Here is a 27,094-nt window from a genome sequence, read left to right as displayed (position 1 = left end):
ATCCCAGGGCAGCCTGAATTGATAATTGCAAACCCGCAGCCTCTGAGGTGCCCGCTGGTCTCACTGGCCCCATAAGGGGAGACTTGGCAATCATTCCCTCCCACTAGGCCCAGGAGAGAGGTGCTGTTCTACACACCCCACTGCTTGGCTCCCACAGCCTTTCCACCAGCAAAGTAACCACTGGCTGAGAAGTATTAGTTTTCACCCCGCCCATGTGTCTGCTCAAGCCTGTTTTAAGCACAAATATACCTGGAAAGTCTGTGCTACCGCAATAAAACCATGGACCTCAAGAGTGTGTTCCACTGGTTACCACCGCACAGTGGGGCTGGGAGAGGAGGCATCTCTCTTGAGAAAATGCTGGAGAAGCCATGAGACAAGTCATCCCCATGGGACAGGTTAGTCAGCCTCTCTTCATGCCCAATGGGAGTCATTCTGAGTCCTTCCTGGACCCAAGGTGTCTGGCTGAGGAGAGTTTGAGGTGCACCCTTAGTGGTGTCTGAGCGTCAGCCCAAGGACAAGGCATGAAGCCACCCAAGCCCCCGCTGGCACTGCTTACCTGGGTGTGTTTGGGGTACCGCATCTTAGAGATGAACTCGGAAGCAGTTTTCAGGGCTGCCTTCTTCTCTTCAGAGTTGGCCTTCTTGCCTTTAATAAGAACGAAAAGGGCAGTGCTGATGATTGTTAAATAATACACTCTGATTTAAAAACAAAACACTCCCCCTGATTTCCTTCATGCCCAGAGGGGAAAGCGAGTCACCCAGTCCACAAGTTAAATCCCCTGCACTGCAGAAGGACTCCACCTGCAGGTGACATCACGGAGAAAACAACCACCATCTGTCATGTAGTGAATGATTAGGATCACCTGGAATAGCTCATTAAATCAATTCTCTGCCATTTCTGGGGGCCTCTGGCACTGGAGCTCCTCGGTCCCTCCTGTTCTCTGGCTGTGGCACAGGCTAGTTTAGTCTTCTGACAGCTGTAACACTTTGGTCAGATTCTGGTGGCTGGTTTGCATGTGGAGCAGGGTGAACGGTGTTGGTGGCCTGTGATGTAAGGTCAAACTAGAGGGCTCATGGTCCCTTCTGGCCTTGAATTCTACGACTCTATAGTTGTATGTGTCAAGTACTGTAGCATATGGTCCAGTGACACAGTCTAAAACCCTCTCCCCTGCCCTGCACCATCCCAGTCATCCATGATCAACAGCCGGAGATCCTGCACTGGCTACACCCTGCCTGGCAGGCTCCAAGAGAGAGACAGTCAGCGAGACCCTCTCCCCTGGTGCTCAGGCATCACGATCGCGCAGAGGGAGAGAGACTGGCACAGCTAATGGGGGAACCATTTCCACATGAGCATCCTCACTGCCACATGCAGACCCGCATCCCTGCCAGGGCGCCCTACACAAAGATCCCTGCACGGGTATCCATGAATTTAAATGATCTTCTCTTCCACTCAGAACTTCTTAACTTTTTCTGCGAAGTCTCCCGAGATGCCCTTCTGAGCCGTGCGCTGTTCCTTAATTCCCTGGAGACACTGCAATTGACCAGCACCATGCACTCCCTCCTCACTCCCTACTTGCAGAAAGCTGGCACCAAGAATTGAATATAGATCCCATGCACAGCTGCCTTTATCTACTCCTCCCTCCCCAGGGTACCTTTCCAAATGAAGATTTTCCCATCAGAGCCATGGTCCAGAATGAAACAGTCGTTGGAGTCCAGTGCAGCCTGGGAGAACGGATTCTCGTCTGCTACCAGAGAGACAGCCATGTTCCCTGCACCATTGGAGACCTGGGATAATGCAACATGAGGATCAGTTCAGAGGCACTCTGTGGAAGAACCTGGAGTCCCTCTCCTCTCAACGTTCCACAGCTACATGTAGCAGTTGGAGGTGGACATTGGGACTTGGGTGCATTGGTTTCCTTCACGCCTCCTGTCCTTCAAACATGATGTTCTTGGCACAGCAGTGATGTGATACAAAGTGGTGGTCTGCCCCAAGGATTTCAGGGATTTCTCCCATGACTGCAGCTTCCTATGAGACTACAGAAATGCCAGCACATCTCTCCAATGTCCTCAGTGCCAATGCAGCCAAAGGGGCCTTGCCAGCAGAACTGTCCTGTTTCCTAAAGACTGGAAAGGGCTATTTCAGCATCCTGATAACTATCCCGAGGAAAAGCCACTGGCGGGCTTGCTGGTCCACATTAAATGCATCTGGGGGACTCAGACTCTAGAGTTACTAATGGACAAGTGTGGACATCACAAAACCACGTCATACTTGTTTACTAAATCACCTGCCAGCGGGTTGACACTAAACTCTCTTCTCGCCCCTTGAAGTGGGCTCTGCAGGGCAGGGCTGAGGGACACTGGCAGGTCCCTGTGGACCAGTCTTCCCTGCTGTTGCCCACACTGTGGCTAGCCAGAGCACTAAACCTCCGGGGGGGAGGGATAGCTCAGTGGTATGCGCATTGGCCTGCTAACCCCAGGATTGTGAGTTCAATCCTTCAGGGGACCACTTAGGGATCTGGAGCAAAATCAGTACATGGTCCTGCTAGGGAAGGCAGGGGGCTGGACTCAATAACCTTTCAGGGTCCCTTCCAGTTCTATGAGATAGGTATATCTCCATATATATATATTAGCTGTCAAGCCAGCCTGCATGACAGGGCAGAGGAGTTAACAGAGTTGGGGTCCCAAGCTCCTTGATTCTAGTTCATTCCTGACAGGACAGAGGAGGGCTCCCTCTTCCCCCACTAAATACAGCTGCTAGGCTGATTCATTTCACATTACTTCCTTCTCTCATGGACAGCAACTGCAAGCTCTCCCAGCAGGCTGGCATGTGTGACATTTCACCTCCATTCCTGACAATTCCAGCTCTCACATGGGAGTCAGTAAGGCCTGGGCAAGGCAACAAAGCAATGGTGGCTACTGAGATAGTCTTGCATAAACTTTCTCTGCTAACACTTCATAAATAGCTAGCGACACAAGTGAGAATCAGAGCCCCTCTGCTCCACGTCAGCTCTGTCTAGCTAGAACAAGTTAGACAAACACCCTTCAAGGTTTACTTGATTCTGTCTTAGCACAGGGGGCTGGACTCTCACGGTCCCTTCCAGCCCTACATTTCAATGATTCTATGATTCCACCCTTTGCAGGGCTCCTCTGTCAGGAGCCATCTGCTTCTTGTTACCTTATACAGCTTAGCCAGCTTTCTATTGGATGCGTCAGCTTTGAGGTCATCAGCGACTCCTTCTGGCAGATCGGGCTTAGGTCCCAGAACCTGAGAGAGAGGAAAACAATCTGCTAGCTATGTGTGTTGATCCAAGAGAATTTCTGCTCCCCAGATGCTCTGACCACAAAAAAAAAAAAAAAAAACACAAGAGAAAATGTAGGTCAACTACATCAAAACTGGTATGTTCCGATCTCCAACTGTTTTCTGTCCCTTGCACAAGAGAATGGCCAGCAGAAACAACACTAGTACTGAGCATTTGAATAGTCCCCTCCCTCTGAGGATCTCAAAGCACTTCACACACATTCATTAATTCCTACACTATGATGCAGGAAACAGATGGGGAAACTGAGGCACAGACAGGCTATACAATTTGTCCAAGGCCATCCAGCAAGTCAGTGGCAAGGCCAGAGTTAGACCTAGATATTGTGACTCACAATCTTGTGCTGTAGCCATTCGACAGCACTTCTCCTGCTGATATTGTATATCAAAACACACATTCTGTACTGCACATGTCTGTGCAGGCCGTCCTTTCATCCAGACGCCACACTCATCATCCCTGCAGCTGATTGCACAGACAGGACTTTGCTGTGATGTTCAGTGAAATACAAAGAAAGTGACCTGCAGCATTTGCTCCCGCTCTGACCCTTCCTCCACCACGTAGACATTGCCACGGCCACTCCGCTCATTATCCCGGATCCCCTTAGCCACCTGGGTGGCCTTCAGCCTCTCAAACCGATTGCTCTTGGAGCCGCACCACTGGTGGATGTCCTGCAGGGTACAGATAAAGAGTATGGCATTTCAGAGAGCCCCATCTCAGGAACACGAGGCTTCTTTAGGCAGCATAATGCAAAGAACACATCAATGGCTGGGTTAACAGGCCTGACCTAAGCAGCAGTGGTGCATTAGGGCCTTTTCATGCAGGTAGGAAGGGGCAGCCTGCAGCAACAGTTGGTGAAGGGTTGAGAAACGTAGATCTAGGGGCCTGGAGTCCCAAAGTTCATCAGACTAGGAAAATACAGCTCACTTTCCACCGTGGCAATAGGAGAGTTAATAGATCGGCTGTGCAGTTTGTGAAATCACTGGTGATCTTGGGGAGCCTCACACAGCTTAACACAGACTAGGAAGAAAAACAAATGTCCCACCAAGACATTTCCCATTCCCCGAAGATTTGCCGAACATGTGTTTAATGAGCAGACTTACACTGCCCAGATCAAGGATGAAACAATCTCCATTGTTGAAACTGTCCCAGCTCACAGGGACCTCAGTAGCTCGAACCACTCGCCTGCCTTTGATCTGAAGGACTCTTTGGACAGTCACCTCATTGGGAACCACATGCTTGAAGCCAGAAGCAACTCCACCAGCCTAAAAGAACAAAGAAGAAGGTAACTCCTACTCACAGTATGAATATAAAGGGGGTGAGCGGAAAGTGGAGGAAGCTAGGTCTACGTTGGGCTTTTTATTGCACTGTGTGTATTAGAGTAACATGCCCCTTCGGCTATTCCGGTTACCCAGACTCCACCATTCACACTCAGGACTGCAAAGAGAAAGAGTGAACAGAAAACAAAGTGAATTCAAAAGAGGAAGTTACAAAGACCATATCAGCGCCGAGCTGAGAATAGTACTCACACTTCCTGACCACCCAGCCCATTGCTCTAACCACTAAAACACGCTGCCTCCCTTTGAGCAGTCTGTCTATGGACAACTGCCTTTCACATATTCTTTCACGCAATAAGAGAAAACTCACTTTTTTTGCTACCTGTCCTTTTCACTGCATTTGCCCAAGGGGAGGTTTAAAACACTTTCAAAACTGATACATCCACAGATTAAAGGTCTGTATCTGGCAGAAGCTTCTGTTCTATTCTTGGATAATTTAGGCAGTAGGTTTAAGCCATTCACCCAAAAGTGAAACCAAATTAAAAGGAAAAAGGAATAGAAAATACTAGGGTTATGAATAAGCAAATACAAAAAATGGTAGGAAAATCCAGGACAAGGAAAAAAATAGCCAACTGTGGAAGAGTCTGGCGTAATGTTGCTTTGTTTGTGCCACTGGATAGCTAATATGGATGACTATTTCTGGACAATCTAATTCCACCCTTCTCCTATCCCACCATTTTGCACCACTATGGAAGAATGATTCCCCAATGCTTTCCCCCACCTTCCCATAATACTACCGATGATCGCTGCCAAGAGAGCTAGCAGAGCAAATATGCTGGGCATAGAAAAAGAGACATTGGAAAGGCCATAGCTAGTTGAGTAGCTGGGGAAGGGTACAATCAATGCACAGGGCCAGGCATCTGCCATTAACTCAGATTTCTATTTCCCAAATCAGTTGCAGACACCTCGCGGCAGCTCCCTTCTTCCAAGAAAAACAAAACTCCAATCCCTACAATTGCCTGGGGCTTTCACTTCTGTCTCACTGAATCCAGCCCGGGCTCTCTTACTACGAGATGCTGTTCTGTGCCCTGTCATTGAAAACAGCTGGTGATCGACAAGAGGGCAATCCTTACTTCTCCTCGGTGACGTGGACAGGCTGGGAAACTGTCCTACTCAGATTCAGACCTGCTAGGCTGGATGTCCAGCAAATACATACTTTGTACTTCAGGCCGGATTTGAAGTATCCCAGAAAAGTTGAAGACTCGTGCCCTTGAACCTCCCGATGCTGGATAGCCTTCCCGTGAAGATAATCATCCATCTGGACAGTGAATATGGCAGCTGCACCGCTTTCATCCTGACTACAGAAATCCCCTAGAAATCGAAGGAAGACACCACAGAGTGAATGCAGGGTCTGCGCCTTCTCATTCAGCTGTTTCACACTGTGCAAACAATTCCCTGGAGGGCGAGTTTCTGGAAAACTTTTATTGACAGGTATTTGATTACAGCCAGGCAGGGACTGAGTCTCAGTTTCTCCATCTGTAAACCAGCTATAGCAACACTGACCTCCTTTGTAAAGATCTAAAGATGAAAAGCTCTGGATAAGAGCTAGGCGCTACTACCACTGACAGTCTCATCAGCTGACTTGGCAAGAAGATGCATTCAGTCTGCCCAAAAGTCAGGCAATCTAGCATACCCTTAGGGGGCACTAGTGCATCGGCGGCCTGGCTCTGCAGACTGTCAGGAACCCTTGAGAATCCCTCTCTCAGGAGATCTGGCATTGCTACAACATAGATATGACAACGCACTGAACTACAATAGAACCCCATTGATCATTAGCAGGCTACTCCACTTTACAGCACTGCAGAGCTGCGGCGGGGAAGCCTGTTTTGTATGAGAGCTCAATTGAGGTCTCTATGTGGGCATTAAAGACCCCATGGCACTTTACAAAAGTGTAAAGGTTTGTTGTAGAGACTGAACAACATTTTCCCTTCTTGTGGTTGTGCAGGGCAATGATTAGTTGCTGCCCTCCACCCCAGAGGTGGCTGCATGTCAGTAGTGCATTGTTCAGGGAAAGTGTGAAACACTTTAGGATGAGAGGCGCTATGGGAATATAAAATTAAATGGCCTTAACAGTGCCAGTTTTGCCTCCTTTTCCCTCGTGGCAGGACAAGTTTACCCAAGAGTCCTGGACCAGTGAGAGGAACACAGTTCAAGAACATTCACCTTCCCGGGTTTAGCTCCAGGAGTTGGAAGAACTGACAGTTTCCATTAAGACAGAGACAAGCCCCTCGGACCTTACCTAACCAGAAATGCAGGTCATACTGCAGGTTCCCACTCCGCTGTTTGATGGTGTTCAGAACCAGATAAGCATCTCCAGTGAAGAAGTCTCCATACAGGTTTTTTGGGACAGGTACCAAATCAAATTTCTCAATCCGCCAGATCTGTAGGCCCGGCTCCTTTCCAGCCTTCAGAAACTCAGCGTGTTCCACCATGCTGACAGGCTGGGAGAGGGAAATGAAACAGAGAATTCTCTTAGGCTTGTGCAGTACAATGAAGCTCTTGTTGAACTAAGACTGCTTCTGGACTCCTAATTACTGCGGTTCCAAACAACGATTGGGAAGTTTCCATTGGCTCTTGCACTGAAATCATCTAAGGAAAATCCTGCTTGACCTTTATTACTTTCCATGTCCACCCACCTCCATTTCCTGACTTCCTTCCTAGCCTCTTTTTGTCTCTATTCCCTGTTATCTGATTACTTTCTCCCTATCCGTTCAGTTTTGCAGTTCTTTCTTCTCTGCTGATTAGTTTCTTTGTATGGAAGGGTGGAGGCAAAGGACACGGAAGTTCCCTTTCTATCCGTTCCTTTATAGAAACATTCCATAAGTTGGAAGGCTCCAGGGAATTTATATATATTTTCCTTTCATCTATATATTTTACATGGTTTGCAAGGTCACTGTTATATTTCCCTATAACATGTGTGATCTATTAGTCTCTCACAGGCAAACACTGGAAGTCCCATCATTGCTAGGTTGGAAAAAACGTGACAGAGAACAATCTGACATTGGCAGGGAGGTGGATAGGTGATCTAACAGGACTTTTACATCCCTAATGTCTATGCTTCTATGATATTATGATCCACTATTTATTCCAACGCTCTTATATGGCTTCTAGGAATTACACTAATAAATCACTACTCCTGATGGCTGTTGACTCCCTTCAGACTACCCTGTCCCTAGCAAACTTTGCAATTCGAACTTGCCATTGCTGCCTCTACATTATTATTATTATTTATTAAGCACAGACAATGTGTTATCAATTCTTTTGAGACAATAAAGTTCTATGGCTACAACTAGAAAGAATTCAGGATAGCAATATTAAAAAGAAATAAACCAATCCTGATGTATTTTAGATTAAAGAAGGGTCTGTATCCCTCTACCAGGGCAGGCCTAGAAGGCGAAGAAGAAAGAAGTAAGATTACATCATAAGCATCCACTACATCAACAAAGAGGAAAGTTCACAGCAGTTAATGGACAAAAATAAAATTTATGCTCAGCTCACAAGGCAGAAATACAAAATGCTGCAGGCTGGAAAGCAATACAGCAAGTTAGCTGCTGAATCCATATCTAAACTGAACCCTGTCATCCAACGGATATTTAAAACAGTGCCCTCTTACAGTTTCCACTCCATAGGCTGCACAGCTTAGTTAGGGAAGCCTTTTAGGAAAGCTTAAAACCACGCAGGAGAACATGACCCTTGCAAATATTTTCTTAGCAGAGGAAAAGTTTTACGGTGTTTAATTATACGATTGGTCACTTACCACAGCTGAAAGAAGAACAGCTGCTGTAATGAGACAGCCAAGCTCTGCGACAGATACAGAGCTTGCGTAGCTTAACCTCAGAGCCATTGTACAAAAAGCTGTGAGAAGAATGCAACTCTAGCGGTGTTTGCACTGGAATTTAAGAAGCGTTTTTAACAGCAAAGGGGTTCTTCACTCTTTCAGCTCCAACAGAAGAGGAACTGAGGAGCCCCAGTCCCTTCTTTCTTTCCCTGTCAATAAAGATGTGCTGCATAAGCTGGTGCTTTATCACAAGGAAACACCCCCAGCTCCCTCTGAAATATAAGGGTGTAACATGCCTATGCACACGGTCCACTTGGAGGCTACACAGATTTATTCTGTGCAGTCATTTATGGAGGCTCAATCCAAAAGACAGTAATACAGGCAATATGGTATTCATTACAGTGGGCGGTGCAATAATGGACAAATAAGCTAAATATTTCATCAAAAGGCCAATAACAGAGAGAGGCATCAGCAATGGAGACAAGAATGTATCGGCTGAGAATTGGAAATAGACAGAGAGTTGATGAGATGCTGAGGAACAAAAAGGTCGTTCCAGATGGCAAGGCCTGTGGAGGAAAAGATTCTCATACCAGCGTCAGTGAACTGTGGGAAAGGACAGAGAGTGCTAAAGGGAGCCGGCTGAGGGGTTGGAGGATGAGGATGATGTGTTCATATTTCCCTGTACATATAGATAAGGAAGAAGCAACATTTGACAAATGCTTTGGTCTCTTGCACATGGATTTAAGCCTCTACACAAGCTACGATAAGAACAGGAGTACTTTGGCACCCTCCTGTTCTTTTTGCGGATACAGACTAACACTGCTGCTACTCTGAAACCAGCTACAATGAAACTGGTGTGAAGCAGAGGGGTTCTAGGTACAACAACGAAGGACCACTCGTCTGCTGGCAAAAGGACTTCCCTTGCCAGACAAGATGGGAGAGCAAAGTTAGCTCAATAATTTCACACCGTATGCTTTTCGGGATTGAGCAAGATAACTGTGACATGCATCCAGCAGTCTTTGGGCTTATTGAGTTCAACAATAACAGTGTAGAGCTGACGTCAAAAGACTCGAGAACCAGGCCTACTGTCTCCTGCATGAGGTGAACAGTGCCAGCAATAAGCCTGCTTCATCCAAGTAGTGTACAAAACAATAAGTGCCCTATAATAAGATTTCTCACTGATTGCACTGCTGGGCCACATTAGAACTGTGTGTGTCATATGCCCCTCAAGTGGCTAGTCCATTAAAATATAATAGCCTACTACCACTACCACATGATGGAGTTACTCCTACAGTTCCAAGCGCTACGGGTGATGCTGTGGTGCTGAAGGTTCTGGGTTCAACCACTACTGAAAACCTATGCAGAGGTTTGTTGTAACCATGCTATAGAGTCTGGGACGGCATGTCTACCCTAGATCAGGGAGGAAATGAATCTCTCTATGTGTTTATATTGAGGCTACATGTATCTAGAGCAGAACTGAGTGGAATCTTCAGATTCATTACCCAACTTTCTGGGAAGATACTTAAACAAGGATCTGTTGCTCCTCCCACCCCCACTGAAGTCAGTGGCCAAACTTCCATTGACCTCAATGGGATCAAGATGAGGGGCACACACACACTCCGTAACATAGGAAAGCTTTCTCCTCTCCTCATGAAAATCATTTTCAATCTCTCTCTGTTTTGCTAGAACACTATGTTTTTTTGTTCCATAGTTTCCGAGCTGGTGCTCTGTGTCTGGACATTTGGCTATTAAGTATTTCAGATCTTGGCAAGCTTCTGCTCAGTTAATAGACTTTGACAGTAAGTATCAAAACAAAATTTCCTTGGAAGTTCTCAATTTTTAACAGAGAATAAAAACAATTTCTTCATCTGGCTGGGCTTGGACTGATTTTTTTCCAGTCCCTGGGGAGGGAGCTCACACAGAGCATCAAGGGTCTGAAAGGCAGCAAACATTTTGCTGGAATCATAAGTGTTGGCCAAGGCAAGTTGAGCAGTGCTGGGAAGCCATCAGTGAATGGCTCTTACAGCTGTTCCATCTGTGGTTCGCCCAAATCCAGAGGACTACACTGAAAAACAAATGAGCAACAATGTTGGAAAGAGAGACAAGTCCCTTGCAGATGGAAAGAGAGTTTCAAGTATTTATTCATAAACATTTATACAGTGCCAGAACTTTGCATGCAACTCCACTGAGACTGAGGGAAAAAGATCCAAGGCAAAGTGCCTAAGTAATTCAGAAGCCTACATCCCATTTTCAAAAGTGACATAGGGTCCTATTTCCCATAGACTGAGGCTCCTAAGTCACTTAGGTGTGATTGAAAATGTTAGTCCCAACCCCTATCCTGCAGAGCTTACAATATCAATTAGACAAGTGGAAAGCATAAAGGTAGACAAAGGAAATGGGTAAGGAAAGGAGAATGAAACAAAAATAATGTGACGCACATAGTGAGCAAATAATTTATGGTGCTCTTAGGACATAAGGTGAGGAGTACATGTAATATTCACGTGGCTGGTCCAGCCTACTACAGCTGTCAGCAAATGTAGTTATGCCTTTCACTGGCAGAAAACTGAGCTTTGGTGTGACGGGTTCAAAGCTTGTTGCTGACATGTGGCAGAAGTCAGTGCATAGATTATAGAGAAGATGTCACTGGTGGAAAGCCTGGCAAAGAAGTGGTATGAAGCAAATACTAGTATAACCATCCAAATCACCCTCACAACTGATGCAGAGTAAACCCAACATCTTACACACAGAAAATGCATTCAAGGACAGCAAAGCTCCATAAACACATGGCATTGAATACACAGTTTCAGTGCTGGGGAATTATCTGGAGGAGGCTTGGCTGCTCAGGGATGAAAACAAAAGCTTTTAAGGAAAGAAGCCCCTGTGTTTTGAACAAACAGCAGAAGACAACTGCTTATTATGGAAGCCAGCTGTGTGATTAACATCTCAGTAAGCATGAAAGGTCTATTCAAGAACATCTTATAAATGTGTACCTTCCTACTGAGATAATTATGGGGATATGCTCACTAATTACAGCACACAGTGCCCTAGACACATAGCAACTGAAAAGTAACATCTACAAGGAAGCTTGAATTGTCTGATTGCTCAGTGGCAGGGTACATCAGTCTTCCAGTTTGGAGTTTGCTTTTTCAAAAGAAGTTTTCAGTGAACTGTGGTGAGGTATTCACCCTGCACAAGTGGTGAAAGGGTTAATGTGGGCCCAAAAGGCCAATTAACCCATCTGGTTGAACCTGGAGGGTGCCCCAGGCCTAATGAAAGATGAAGCCCTGCTGGAGAGGAGCTGGGTGGAGCTACAAAGACAGAAGGTCTGGCGCAGAAGGGGTTGTAAGGGAAGAATTGTGCAGGTGCTCTCTGGGACAGGCAAGAGCTGAGGGAAACACCCCTGCAGGGTAAGGAGGAAGCCCTGTGTGGGGAAAGATACCTGAAGGCACAGGACTGGAGCAAGCTCCTATAGCTGATGCTGATACAGGGGCAGAAAGCAGACCTCTGGTGAAAAGCCTGGGAGGCTCTGCTAAGTACAGATAGCCCAGCAAGGGGCTGGGGAAAGGGCCTGAAGAAAGGCTCAGGGTAGGATGGGGTCCAGGAAGGCCGAGGCAAGGTGTCTGATAGAGCAGACTGTGGCTGTTTCCAGGATCCCTGGATTGCAACCCACTGTGCAGGGTGGGCCTGGATTTCTCCTTCCACCACTGGGAAGGTGGTGTGAAGCCCCTGACACAGAGGGATAAGGTGCTTTAAAGCCCTCAGGTACGGACTGTGGGTCTGAGGCCCCAATGTGAGGACACTGGATTTGCGTTGGACTTGCTGTTACCCCAGGAGGGATGGAACTAAAATGTGACCTGGCTGAGCTGCAAGAAGAGGCAGACCACTGCAGCCGCCATTGCCTGGGGCACTAGAGAGGAAAGAACTGCTATGCTACACCCAGCTGTGAGACGGGGTATGCTAGTGGTGAGGCCACTCTTCCACAGTATGTGATTGCCCTTGAAAGGTAGGCTGGCTGCCCTGGGTACTGAGGACTTCCGCTGAGCACCAGAGTGATCCAGGTTAGGCTCCTTTCTGCCCCACCCCGATACAGCCGTTGCCAGCATGCCCCAATTCTCTTCTGAACACACTCCCTCCAAGGAAGGGGCATTCAGTCTCCTGGGCCTACTTAATTCTTGGCCACTCCTAGTGGCTAGGAACCAGGGGCCAGTTGCAGTGGGGCATTCTGAGGTGGATGTCTGCGCACTAGCGACTGGACCGGAAATGCAGGACTTCGGTTACAATGTTACGGCTGGTAAAAAATGTGACCTATCCGAGAAGTTGATGTAACGAACGCTTATTAGCTCATTGGCTGTTGGGGATGGGCTCAATGTCCCCCTACTATATATCTTCTCTGGCATGCTGTCCAGTCTCCTTTCAAAACTCTTATGGGATGCAGCTCCCACCACTTCTCTCTGGAGACAATTCCACAATGTGTTTGTGGTTGTTGTTTTTTTTCCTAGTATCCAACTGAAAAGTTCCTTTTCTTAAGTCCACCCCACTACTCTTAATGATACCCTGCTTTTTACCTCCCTCAATAATTCTCTCTGGGCATTTAAGTCTTTCATATATTTGTAGACTGGCATGCTTCACACTCAGCTTTCATTCAGCCAAGCTACATAAGAATGGCCATACTGGATCAGACCAATGGTTCATCTAGCCCAGTATCCTGCCTTCCAACAGTGGCCGGTCCCAGATGTTTCAGACGGAATGAACAGTACAGGGCAATTTATTAAGTGATCCATCCCCATTTGGTCCACTCCCAGCTTCTGACAGTCAGAGGTTTAGGGACACCCAGACCATGGGGTTGCATTCCTGGCTAATAGTAATTGGTGGATCTATCCTCCATTGAGGATACTCTCATACTACCCCCACAAATCTGATCTTTCTGCATCTTATTCATTTTGTTGCTCTTCTCTGAATTCTTTCTAACTCGTCTCTATGTTTCTGGTAACACATCTGGAGCTGAATGTGACATTCCAGACATAGTCTCACCAGAGCTCTTAAGTGCTTCAGTTATGCAAATAAAAACAAAATGGATAGAGAAGCGCTACCACTGCCCAAGCCCATGACATGATCTCTGGACATGTATAGTCCAGACTCACATCTGCTCACTTTCCCTGCTGTATCCCATTGCAATGTCAATTACAGGGAATAGACTTTCCGATGACTCTAGTCTGACCTATCCCGGCACCTCTAATTCAAACACTTCCCTACTGCCTCACCGCAAACACCACCTACAACTCCTACTGCTGCTATCCAAAACCTCCTTTTGAAAGGTGGCAACAGGCGCTGGAGAATCAGCTGGTGCTTAGTGAGAAAGGGGAAAATGTTGCAGCCAATGCATGAAACAAGATAGTTTTCTGCTAGACACAAGCTTCTGATCTACATTTGACCACAAACATTCCAGCAGGCTCACCAAAGCTTAAGGAATGCACAAATTCTACCAAAACATCAACTGATTGGTGGTATTGCCACAGCACAATATGTGCAAAATAATAAAAATATTCTAACGGTTTCCAAATTAAAATTCACTAAAGTGAGATTCCAGTTTCTTAATTACACTGGAATAAGGGGACTGGCTATTCAAAGAGCCAAACAGTCAAGTTTATGAAGAAACAAATATTTGCACACAGATCTTTCCTCAGAACAGCTGCGGCTATGAAAGCAGTAAGACTAAAAGGATGGTACTTCTACAGCTCAGCCATTCCACAGATTAAGGCTTTTCACTGCCTTTATTTATGGATAATACATGGTGAGGGAGGGGGCAGAGGTGGAAAACTACTGTTCCACATCTGCTTATAAATTACATTATTGGTAAAAATGTTGTGAAACAGGGAGGGAGAGCACATCTGTTTGGTGTATAGATTTAGCTGAGAGAAGTGTCTGTGTTTCAGAAAGAGAAAGAGTGTATGTGTTTGGGGGGAGGGGGGTAGACAAAGTTGGAAGTGGTGGTATGAGCAACAAAATTAGTTTTCCCAAACATGTAGGAAAACAGTTGATTGTTTCTTAAACAATAAACTGGAAAGGGAGGGGGCCAACATTCCTTTAGAGTTAAAATGCTTTGTGCAACAGTTTACGTTTCTATTCCAGTGGGCACCACTATTGTTAGACATTTTTTATGAGAGAAACATGTATTTGAAGAAGGCAGGATTTTTAGGGTGTCCAGTCAAACTGGACTAGTGTACACCCACATCCCCATCATATCACAAAACCTCTAAAATGTCTGCTTCTTAGTTCTTTACATTTCTAGGACTGTAGGGAATTTTTTTTTTTAAAGCCTCTAAACTTTTTTGGTATGAGCACTGAAATGAAATTTCAGTTCTAGTACAGATTGTATTTCTTTAGTACATATGGACTATGCATAATAACTGCTCTGCCAGGTGCTACAGTGCCCTCTTTATATAATACACAGTGATTCATTGTTTGGATGCATCCCCTTAAGAAAGGGGAGACCCAACTCTCATGGTTGGTTACTCCAAGCAGCTGAAGATAGAGTAAATTACCACACCATTTCTGCTGTGGCAAGTCAATAGGACTACCCATGTCAGTAAAAGCTCACCAGGTGAGGGCAGCACAGGCCAGCCCACAATATTTAAAACAAAAATACAAATAACTTTAAAAAAACACTTGAGGTTTTTTTATTATTCTTTACTTGGATTTTAACTGTTTCTAGACTTTGAAAACGCTACTCTGTACTGGTCCTAGCAAGCTTTATGTAAATCTGAAAAGTAACCGGGCTAACCAGCCACTTAATTTATTTCCATCTGAGCTTTATTGCTGTGTCTCATTAGCAAGGAGTAAGTGCTATAAATTACTTCCCTTTCATGAAGCTAAGTAATTGGCTGATATCAGAAATTTTGGCACCTACCCATTTGCAGTGAAGAACCTGGAAGTAGGTAAATCTGAAACCTCTTTTTAGCTGGCTTTGTTGGGCTGCATCAGGCATCCTGTCCAGTCTGTACAAGACCAGCTACAATATGCTGTTCTTTTTGCTTTATGCTGCCTGCTTCTTTAACTGGAGTGTCATCCTCTTTCAAACATGGGACCCATGTACAGTCTGTCCGGCAGGCAGAGGGAAGGCTGCAGTCTAGCTAAGCTGACTGCTTTGCATTTTAAAAAGAGAAATTAACTCATTGCTAAGCAGCCAGCTTCTCCTTTAATATCCCAAAGAAACCAGCACACTTTGCCCACAAGCCCTTAGCTTCTGCAGTGAAAGGAATTCTATTTACAATAACAAGGAAACTGAGGGTTTGGGGGGAGTTGTTTTGTTAAACAAAGCTGTGCTATAAGCAATGCAAACAAGGCCACTGTCTGGCTCTAATGTAGACAAATGCAGACTGAACTCCCCTAGGCAAAGTGGGACCACAAGAAATCACAACTGGCTAAATCGAGATGATAAAGGAGGCCTCGATCACTGCTGGAAGAAAGCTGAATCGCAGGGAATTTGCAGCCGGCACAGAAGTGAATTACACTGTCACATCTGCACTCTTGTGCACTTCATTTGGGTCTGTGGCTTCTCTTTACCCTAAGCTACAGGAGACACCTGACTGCTTCTAGCAGAAAAGGACCCTCCCTGGGGCAGACTGTCAAACTGGGATTTGCACAAGCCCAAGCCGGGAGGGAGGCAGGCAGCAGGCTAGAGATTTAACCTCTACAGTAGTGAATAGCAAGCCTTACTCCAGTAAGTGTACAACCAGCATTCCTGCTGCAGTAACTTCCCTTAGGAACCGGCTCACATTGCACCCTGAAGGCCCACACCTGCCTTTGCAGTCAGCCAGTTCTCTCGCTCCCCTGCATTATAGCACCACAGATTCAGACGGCCACGTTTGTACAGCCCTGGGTTGGATGCAGTGCAGAGATGCATACTCCAAAGGAAGCCTTAGGGGCTGCTCTGTCTCAGGGAGCTCCTGGGTGCACATATGCCTTTCTGGAGTGCAACACAAACCCCTCCATGCAGCTTATGTGCAGGGGAGGCAGAGTCATGGCCCCACCTCCTCTTCACCCCCTTTGGGGCACTGTGCACCTTCAGGGTGACACTTCCCATGTCAGTGCATTGGAAAGTCTCTTGGAGAGCCACTCTGTTTCCCATTTACCAGTCACTCACTGCATTCTCTCTCTGCCACATATCCTGAATCCATCTATCGTAACTGGTATGGGCTCTGAGTGTATAATCCTTTTCCACCAGAAGTGGAGACTTCCCAGCATGCATCCCATCTGACGGGAAGCAATGAGTCAGTGGCCAGGACAAGTAGACCTGTACTAAAATAAGGCTTTTCAGTTCAGAAAATTCTGCCCCAAGTTGCATGTTAGAACAAACCCTAAAACCAACTCAAAATTCAGCCAACCCCCCTGACTTCCTCCTGTCTTTGCACTGAATCAAGGAACCAGTGATATCGGCATGGTGTTAACACAAGCTCATAAGCTGTTACCAGGTTTGCTAGAAACTTTTTAAGGAACCTGGTCTGAGTTTGTAATGAAAGCTGAAACCACAATGACTTGAGCCTGGCGAGAACATTTTACAGAGCTCTGACCGTGAGTTAATCATGTATCACATTTTTCTTTCATCACTTAAAACTTTGCATTGTGAAGAATACAATTAACTACCTGGTTAAAATAACGGTAACTGGCACTGCGAATTATTACAATAACAACACTGGGCTCAAGAATAAAAAGGTGACTTGCACCAACGAACAGACATGTCCGAAAGTCCTGCCTGACAAATGCTCATAGAATAATGTTTCCTTAAAAGAGAGAGGTTTTTTCCAAACTAGTTACACAGGAGATGTAATAGCTGCAATGTTCTTGTCTGTCCTATACACGTTCTACCCATTGGAAAATAAAAGCCTTAATTACACATTTGCATGAATGGCTTTGCTAATATTCTAGAAGTTTTATTTTTTTTTTCCTTTTGGCTTAGTAAACACTTGTACAATCTGGCTGATCCACTTTATCCAAAGGGACCAGAAAAGCTCTTGAAAAGCCATCAGAGTCACAGGTATAATTACTTATGATCAGCAGTGTGTTTTCTTTTAATAAAATGTCTATGGAGCCTGTTGTTGCATGGACACTCGGATCCTATATTATTTTACATTACCTAATTTCCTACTAGTAACCCTTGCTTGTAGTAATTCCTCTGCTGCATTCTGATTTTTGCCTTCTATTTGAAAAGTCCATACTTTGCACATTGGTTTCTACTCAGCTTGCAGGTTTACATACATGCTTCACAAGAGTATTGTTCCTCTAGAAAGACAGGAGGGCAGTGTTGCGTGGCACCATTATTGGGAATAACCCCTGGCTGGCTTCACAGACTTATTGTCTACCAACTAATGCTGCTTTGCATGGCTATAAATAGTTATTTAGATAAAAGGCATCAAGAACAAAAAGCACCAGCAGGCTAGCTCAGTACTTCCAGCTGCAACTGACAAGTTGGTTTGGAAGGCATAAGAGGAAACTCTTTGGCAAGCATTTTGATAGGCATTGAGCCTGGCTTATTTTCCATAATCCAGCCTCTAGGTAGGTTCAAGACTCTAGATACATAGCATAGTAATCACTGAGATACTAAAAATTCTCACTTTTCTTCATCTCTGTTCTACACCTGTGATTGGTGAAAAGCCTTGATGAATTTGCACAAACTGAGGGAATTTGTGGGATCAGTGAAGCATCTCTGCAGCTTTAAAGAAACCCTGTGACATCCTACAAGATTAGGGTGACCAGACAGCCAGTGTGAAACATCAGGATGGGGTGGGGGGGAAACAGGCGCATATAGAAGAAAAAGCCCCAAATATCAGGACTGTCCCTATAAAATAGGAACATCTGGTCACTCTACACAAGACAGTATAGTGGAAGAGAGCAATTCAGTACAATATTAACATCTGATGACACCGCACCTTGGAAACAGTCAAATATTTGTCTTTATTTTTTTTAGCTCTTTGCAAAATTTGCATATAGCATGAGTGACTAAGTCTTAAGTCAGACACTGAAAAGGCCGCATGGTCTCTTTCAGCTTTATCACCAAGGTGACAAGCACTGAAAAATATCTAAAACAGTAGATTAGATCTGTCTCTGGTCTCCAGGCAGCACTCAATTCATACACACACACACAACTAAAAACAATCTCCACGCTGAGAAACTTGTAAAGAAAGCATCTTTAGGACAACCACAGTGACCCCATAATCTGTTTTAGTTTTGTCTCTTGCTGTCTGAGGAACAGCATTGCTAATGGTGTTTCTAGGACTGGCTGCTGCTTATGCATGCTAGCAGTAGTTAACTGCTGCACCCACCCTTCTAGGTGGGTAAGTCCAATGCTACCTTTTTCCTTTTGCACACACAGTCCAAAACTTTTTTGTTGTATTTTTTTTCACATTTGAAAAAATTCATACTAATGAAAACCAACACACTAGTGAGATACATAAAATGAATGGTACAAATGTACATTTAAAACAAAATTCAGGACACCGACTAAAGGCGGCTTTATCAGAAGCTCACATCGTTCAAGTCGACGGTGTCCTTTTAACAGCTCTTCCGTCAACTTTAAAAACTAAATCCTGTAGAGAACAAGTTAAAATTTCCTTCCCCCAAAGTATAGCAATATCTTTGTTGTAGGCAAAGTTGTTTTTTGCATTCACAGATTAACATTCCCGTGGAATCCTTTTAACAAATGAGAATAGCCAGGTGAAACAGGCCAAATTATTATATGCATAGTCTGGGCACAGTCAACCTGTGGAAATCTTGTTAGAGGATGTTGTGAAGACCAAGACTATAACAGGGTTAAAAAAAAACTAGATAAATTCATGGAGGATAGGTCCATCAATGGCTATTAGCTAGGACGGGCAGGGATGGCGTCCCTAGTGTCTGTTTGCCAGAAGTTGGGCATGGGTGACAGGATGGATCACTGGATGATTACCTGTTCTGCTAATTCCCTCTGGGGCACTTGGCACTGGGCCACTGTCAGATGACAGGATACTGGGCTAGACAGACCTTTGGTCTGACCAGTATGGCCATTCTTATGTTCTTTGCCTCATGATTAACAATTCCAACTCTATTCCGATATTTCCAACAACTACTAGTTTTTTGCTGCTAGCTTTTAGTCACTTAAGTAAGACCCACCTATTAAACACAAGGGTTCAGGAGGAAGTGCTAACGTTTAAAATCTCAACTTAAGAGCCTGATTCTCTTCCCACTTGCATGTTGTAAATTAGGAGCAACTCCACTGAAGTTACACCAGGCTCAAACTGGCATGGGAGAAAAGAACTAGACCCTCTGTGACCATTCTAGGACCACATCTAGGATGAGAGACAGTCACATCCAGCTGAGAATCTACTGACTCAACCACAAAGCCCTACCCTAGTGAACACAATAAGTAGGAGTTCAGTCGTGCTCTTAAATGCACAGTACACACACCACCTCAGGATCTCAGAAAGCCAGCTGCTTTCTTTTATTTGTGACCAAACAAATCCTAAATTGTATTCAAATGCAAATCAGTGCTAAAATGCTGACTAGGTGTTCTAGTTCTGCATAAAGAATCACTAAGCGATACACAAAAGGCATGACATGGTATGTGGCCTATAGGCCAATAGGTGTGACCAGCCTGGTGCAAGTATACAGAAACGGGAACGTCAAATCTCCTTAGTATAAGATGAGCAATGAGAAGAGGCTGCAACCTGCTTTAGTGCTCTTGCCTGTCCCAACAATAGTGGCTGAGGCATTGTGCAATCTGTCAGAGGAGAGCTGGCTCTTCCTTCAGAGAAGAAAGGAACATTTTTGTGCAAGTCTGGATCTCGCCAAAGCAGAGGCTTGAGGTAAACAGGTGTTCTCGATCTGCACTTAGCCTGTAACTTTTCTTTTAGGAGAGCTGACAGAGATGGAGGTCCTCATTGTCCACTACTTTGCATCTTGTGTGGTCACTTGAATGTATGCAAAGGGAAGAGTATGAAGCTCCCAAGTCAGAATTGTGACATTTACCCTATTGTGGCATAATGTAAATGGTGACACAACATGCAAGTCCATGGAGAATCAGACCCATTGTTTTCCATACTGTCCTCCAAATTCAAAGAGACTCCCCACTTGAAAGGTTCTCTGTTCAGCAATTTTTTAGACTCTCCATGATACTTTCTAAACATTATCACATGAGCTGATCCTGTGCCCAGACAGTGAAATTTTAATGCTGCCTTTTATCTGAATGCAGATGATTTCCCACAGGACCAGAAGTTCAGTCAGCTAAGAGAAGGGCTCTGACACAGAGCCCATGTTACTAAAGGAGTGTCACTAAAATGAGTGTTGAGGGCAGGGCTCCTGAGCATCTCTGAAAATTCATCTCAAAAGCTGAGGTTCTAAAAATCAGTGGCCATTTTTGGCCCAAGAGACTTGTCCTAGGTCACAAAGGGAGTGTGTGTGGCAGAACCAGGAAGAGAGGCTGGACCTCCTGACTTGATCTCAAAGACCTGTACATTGGCCTCAAGAACTTCTTTCCCTTCCTTCGCATCACTTGCTGAATTCCAGCTTTCAAGCAGGCACTAGTGCCTCATCAATCGCTTATGTGATCAGTGATTGCTTTAGCTGTGAATATTAAATCCTACCTCCTCTTTACTCATGAAGCACACACTTGTCAATACGTTTAATAAAGGAAAAACAGCTTTGGATCTGTGTTCACTCAAAGATCCTAGACCACACACCCGCTGAACAGTTATTCTGCAAAAGTGCGCACACACACAAATCCATTTAAGTTTTTGTCCCTGATTACAGGTGTAAACACATCTTACTGGAATCTGTCCAGAGCATCTTCTCCAAAGGACAGAAGACCTGGTTATTTATTCTACATCACCCAAGCTATTTTTTTTTTTTACATGCTTCCTGCTGTGTTAAGTATGTAAACAAGAATCTGTCTTTGGTTTGGTAGCTCAGGATGACTTTGCACTGCAGCCAGATTATGCACAAATGACCTAGATATTCACATTGCCAACATGCTGAGAATAGCTCACATCTTAGAGGAAGACATAAGTACCCAGTGAGATACAATTCTCCATGTTAAGCCAACAATCTTGCCATGTTATAAACCACTCTTAGATCAGGTGGCAATAGCAAAAAAACAAAAGCGCCTGAGTGTTGATATAGGAGGAGGACACATGTGCCAAGGCTCTACACAGCATCCACTGGAGGGAAACTGGCACATGTTCATCCCACCAACCCCCAGTCACACAACACAAACAAACATGAGCAATGTTTTGCAGCCTCAGGCGACTACTTGCTCTCCTGGCATGGTAGAGCTGGCAAAGCTGTACACCCCCCCAGCAACACAGACATTATTGTTCAATTCACGAACCTCCCGACCAAATCAATGAACAAGTAATAAATGATTCTAAGGAAAAAAGGAACTGGACACCATTGCAGAAGTGCCCAGAATGAGGAGTGAGATGAAATGCAATTGCAGAGGCCCAAAATAGGGCTCTTCACAGTAACTGTAGCATAAAACACAAAGCTGATGGATGCACGTGGTTCAGACTTGTGAGCTCTCACAACAAACCACTGCTATCGGCTTATCAAGGGAGAGAGGGGTATAACCAATTGTTATGTTTGTAGAAGATCTATTTGTGATTAAACACATTTAGCTGTTATTTTGTCGTATCCCAGCAGAAGCCCAGCTCTGAGCGCTAGTGCCTGGTCCCTATTGTGCCTGCACCTTAAGCTGCCGTACTGCCAGTAGCAGACACTCAAGGTGAAGGCCATGACCTCGCTAATCGGCTCCCACCTCTCCAGCTAGCAACCGGGCCCCAAACCATCCCCATCCAATGTTCTGCTTCCCTCCTCGTAAAGACCTTTACAATATATAAAGCAGCACTGAACGTATTCAGTCTCTTAACTTAAAAAAGCTCAAACCTATATATGTTAAAAACCCATAATAAGTTTCTTGTAGTGGCGGGCTGGGGGTTGATCTGAGCAGGGAGCAGGTAGTAAGAATTAAAACAACCACTATATAAGTGCTCAGTGCTTGCATTTAGTTTTTGGTTTATTCATCTAAATCAGTGGTTCTCAATCTGCAGGCTGCCTGCAGTCCAATCAGCACACAACTGTGATTCATGTGACATCCTCAGGGCCATACAGGTAGCACATACATAAGATGCAGCCTACATAACACATAGAGAGGTGTATATGCAGCCCACAACAGTAATCAGGTTGAGAACCACTGCTCTAAAGATAAGCTAAACGGACAGACTGCCTACCAATCAAACATTTCTCAAGTCCTTATCCCCCGGGCACACAAGCACAAGGCCTTGGCTACACTGGCACTTTACAGCGCTGCAACTTTCTCGCTCAAGGGTGTGAAAAAACATACCCCTGAGCGCAGCAAGTTACAGCACTGCAAAGTGCCAGTGTAAACAGTGCCCCAGCGCTGGAAGCGCGGCTCCCAGCGCTGCAAGCTAATCCCCACGGGGAGGTGGAGAACGTGCAGTGCTGGGTGGCGCCGCGACCACACTTGCACTTCAAAGCGCTGCCGCGGGAGCGCTCCCGCGGCAGCGCTTTGGAGTTTCGAGTGTAGCCAAGCCCCATGTGATCCTTTTAGTTCATCATCCCTGCTTTTGCTGCAGTATCTTCCTTCCTCAAAAGCAGCATTTGAAAAGTGGGCTAGGATTTAATCAGTTGCTTTTCAGGGTTTGTCTCCACATGGAGTTATTCTGGACGAGTGTAATCAGTGTAACTAGAGAGGCAGTGTAGTCCACTGAACAGAATATGGGCTGTGCCTCAGATACTCTGGGTTTTATGCCTGGCTTGCCACTGACCTGAGGTGAGTCAATTTAGTTCTTTGTGCCTCTTTTTTTCCTCTGTTTCGATGGTAAGCAATTTGGAGCAGGGATTTTCTTACTGTTTTTGTTCAGTGCCTCACACAAACTTTTGTTGTAAACCAGACGCTGCAGGTTAGCTTTTGTTAATCCTTATAACAGGTGGCTCATCACTTCTGAAACAAAGTTAAAAGTAAACATTTTTAGGCCTTTGTGGGGAAGAAGCTAAATTACCGCCTCTCCATCAAGGGAATGTGGTTATGCTGGCTCCTCAGTGCTAACAGTGCTCATCTGTCAGCACTTTTTCCACTCACTGCAATGGCTGGGACAATGGTGAATGGCAGGAGCATCAGAGGTGACCATTCAGCCCACATTCTGAGTTCTACCCCCGTTCACAGCCGGGGACCTTGCTGAACAATCACGCTCAGAACTTTAAAAGAGGTCGGATGTGCATTTAGAAAGAGCTGAAGACTCTTCTACAAATGAAAACTCGAAGGTCACTCTGCTCTTTTCCAAACCCTTCTAACCTACAAAATCAGCTCAATCACAAATGAGATCCAGGGTTGTGTTCCAAACATGGTATAGCACAGTTTTCTCACCCTGAGTGGAAAGGAAAAACATGTTTTAGCCTCTGAAAAAATGATACTAATTTGCTGACATTAAGTTGATGAAAATTGTGCTCCTGAACACGTTTGGAGTTTTTTCTCTCCACACTAGTAATAACACTCTTGCAATACAGCTGGGTAACATTTTTAGACCTGATTATTTCTGCAGTGTAGACATGGTATTAAATAGCCTGGTCTTTCAGAAAGAGGATTAGTGGATTCCAATCCACTGCATGTAAACCAATTTTATCTTTCCACTTAATATCCCCAGATTATAGCTGGCTAACAGGGCAAAATCATCATCCTACAATGAGATACAAAAACTAAATGCTCTGCGGACTCTTGAGTTCCTGTGACAGTAACTGGGTGTGTTTTACTAACAAAACATTCTGACATATATGACAAGTCTATTGTTTATCTCCGTCATATTACTTGCACCAAAATCTTGGCTTTGTTAGACTATAACCTTTTAAATAATCATGTTCACATTTGAACTTTTGTTAGCAGCAGCCGACATTATTAAAAGATAAAGAAACATTCTAATTTATTTTTCAGCCTTTATGCTATTTGTTTACTTCTTGCATTTCATTCAGTTTGGACAGTCAAACATCATTGAACTGTTGCGGTGATTTATAAAGTTGATGTTTCATGCTGCTCTGAAAATACAAAGGACTATATGAGTATATTCTATCAATTCTCTCCCCTGATATAACAAACCTAGACACAACTACTGCATTCATCATACATATTTGAGCAGCCAGGACTGGAACCCTTGTTTAGTTGCAAAAAGAAGTCCATCAGAACCTGAGCTAAGGTAGTGCTTACCAGCTAGCTGATCATCTCTGCCAGCCAGTCACTAGAAGGCAATATCATTAATACATAGACAGTATACCACCCCATTCAGGGGTCAGCAACCTTTCAGAAGTGCTGTGCCGAGTCTTCATTTATTCACTCTAATTTAAGGTTCCGTGTGCCAATAATACATTTTTAACATTTTTAGACAGTCTCTCTCTCTAAGTCTATAATATATAACTAAACTATTGTTGTATGTAAAGTTAATAAGGTTTTTAAAAAGTTTAAGAAGCTTCATGTAAAATTAAATTTAAAATGCAGAGCCCCCCAGGCCGGTGGCCAGGACACAGGCAGTGTGAGTGCCACCTTCAGCACCCGTGCCATAGGTTGCCTCCCCTGACCTAGTTCCTCTTCATATTAAGGTGTGTAAAGTTCTCTTCATGGTGATTACACAGATAGCTCTGGAGGGTTGGTTGGTTTTTATTAACATGATTCAGACTTTTCGTGTTGGGGAACCAAAGTGTTACTCGGATCAGAAAGCGAGAGAGAAGAAAGCCCTAACGATTTTGATTTCAGGTAGTATTTGGGGCTCTGTCCAATCTGAAAGATCTTGCTTCTTTTGCATGATTCACTTCCTTCTGCATTTTATATATTTTGTTTTGAATTGTAGCTATCATTTTTTGTGTGAAAACATTTACTAAGCCCATATATTTAAACATTGTTGGATGATTTCCCACTGACTCACCGACTAGCTCCTAATATAGACAAGCAAGTCTCTCTCCAGTGATGGCTGTGCACAGAATAGAAACCTCCATGGCTGAGATCAATTGGGATTCTCCAGGCTCCTCCTGGGGGAGGAGGGTGATCAAAAATCCAGATTGTCCTATAGACTGGGGCAGGAGGGGTGGCTATCTTTCCAGCTAGGTAGGAAGGAACCAGTTTTCTTGAGAATCCACAGAAGCAAGTTCTTTTCTCCCCCCATCACTTCTCTGAGTCCTCTCAGGATCACTGACTCCTACTCTGAATATCCTTCACACACATTTAACTGGATGCATCTCAGTGCAGTTCCAAATGGAGAGAACTGTGTCTAGCCAGAATTATATACAATACCACAGCAAGCTACCATTCACATTCATGGTGTGATATTGACTAGCTATGGACTGATGGGATGTTTTGAGTTCCCATATTGCTTCACAAAGCCCTTCCAGCATAACCTTGTGACATATGCTACAATGAATCCCCCTAAGAGATGCTGGCAGAACAGCAATTAGGCAGATTAGTCCCTGTGGAAGACAGCCAAATGCTAGAGCTTCCTTTCCCCTCAGCCTAGCATTGTGCTAGGTTCGTAAGTTATTTACCTAGGTAAGGCATGTCCCTAGGACTTTAATGTTTGTACAGATACTAGCCAATCTGTTGCCTTCCCTAGCTGGATGCAGAATACCCATAACGCCCAAGGTGGCTGCTATTACTTAATACCATTACTAGGCACACCTTCAACATCTGAATGAATCAGGTCAAAGAACAGGCAGTTAAATTCTAGAGACAGGTGCTTAAAAATGTTCATAGCCTAGGTACCCTTGAGACAGGTGCTCTAGGATTTTGAGTGCCTGACAATGCTGCTAGAGGGCACTGGGAAACCAGTTAATTATTTTTCAGGGTGGGTTCTTATCTCAATAAAACAGGTACCAGTAAATAAACAGTACTCTGCAAACAGAACAGGTACAGATTTGTACTGGCAGAAGAGGTACAAGATGGTAAACTCTTTTGGGCGGGGTTCACATCTTCATGTGTGTTTGTACAGCACTTTACACAATGGTCCTGACTGTAGCCTCTGGTGCAATACAAAAATTAAATAAATAATGTATGCTGGAACAGCTACCAGCTGAACAGGTACAAATGGAAGAGTGCACACAAACATAGTGGTGCAGTGATAGTAGACAAAGTGATCGAGCAGCGTGCTAACAAAAAGCCTGACTAACGTACTCTTCCAGTCAGGAAATCTGAGATTGCACGATGTGGTGTAAATAACATATGCTTGCCAACATGACCTTTCAGGAAGCAGGGGTGAAGCAGGAGGACGTTCTCTGGAATCCAAGTCCTGCTCGCATGGACTCTGTGCAGTGGCTTGTCCCACTGACTTCTTTTGCTTTTGCTTTTCGTTTTCCTGCAAAAAAACATTCCTCCTCCACCTTTTCTAGGACTGTGCCTTGAATGGAGAGGTGAGCAGCAAATCAGTGTAGGAAGCAGCAGGGCTGTCCCTAGCTATTTTGGTACCCTACGCAGCCCCCAGTGAGAGGGCTGTGGGGAGCCCCAGGCCTCTGTGGGGGGCTGCCCCAGGCCTCCAAGGGGAGAGGGCTGAGGGGAAGGGGAAAAACTGTCCCCCGGTCCCAACCTGCTCCGCTCTACTCCCCTGGCTCCAGGCTTGGGGGGCAGGGAGGAACCACCCCCCAATACTC

General features: G+C 44.9%; 1 protein-coding gene across 3 annotated transcripts in view; it reads right to left on the bottom strand.

The window, feature by feature from the left end:
• Positions 1-27,094, bottom strand: part of GSN (gelsolin) — a 44,880-nt gene that overhangs the window by 11,175 nt on the left and 6,611 nt on the right. For 2 of the 3 annotated variants that reach the window (XM_032767517.2, XM_032767516.2), the window contains 7 exons: positions 6,890-7,091; positions 5,807-5,961; positions 4,417-4,578; positions 3,835-3,984; positions 3,175-3,264; positions 1,652-1,784; positions 557-645 (listed from right to left, as the gene is read on the bottom strand). In XM_032767517.2, coding sequence (XP_032623408.1) covers positions 557-645; positions 1,652-1,784; positions 3,175-3,264; positions 3,835-3,984; positions 4,417-4,578; positions 5,807-5,961; positions 6,890-7,082 — 972 coding nt within the window. In that variant the 5' untranslated portion in view covers positions 7,083-7,091. Of the gene's footprint in view, positions 1-556; positions 646-1,651; positions 1,785-3,174; positions 3,265-3,834; positions 3,985-4,416; positions 4,579-5,806; positions 5,962-6,889; positions 7,092-8,407; positions 8,666-27,094 lie in introns of those variants that run through there. The other variant, XM_032767515.2, reaches the window with a different exon arrangement.

Source organism: Chelonoidis abingdonii, chromosome 24 (genome assembly GCF_003597395.2).
Source record: "Chelonoidis abingdonii isolate Lonesome George chromosome 24, CheloAbing_2.0, whole genome shotgun sequence".
NCBI classification, from domain to species: Eukaryota; Metazoa; Chordata; order Testudines; family Testudinidae; genus Chelonoidis; species Chelonoidis abingdonii.
This window is presented reverse-complemented; position numbering and strand designations above follow the sequence as displayed.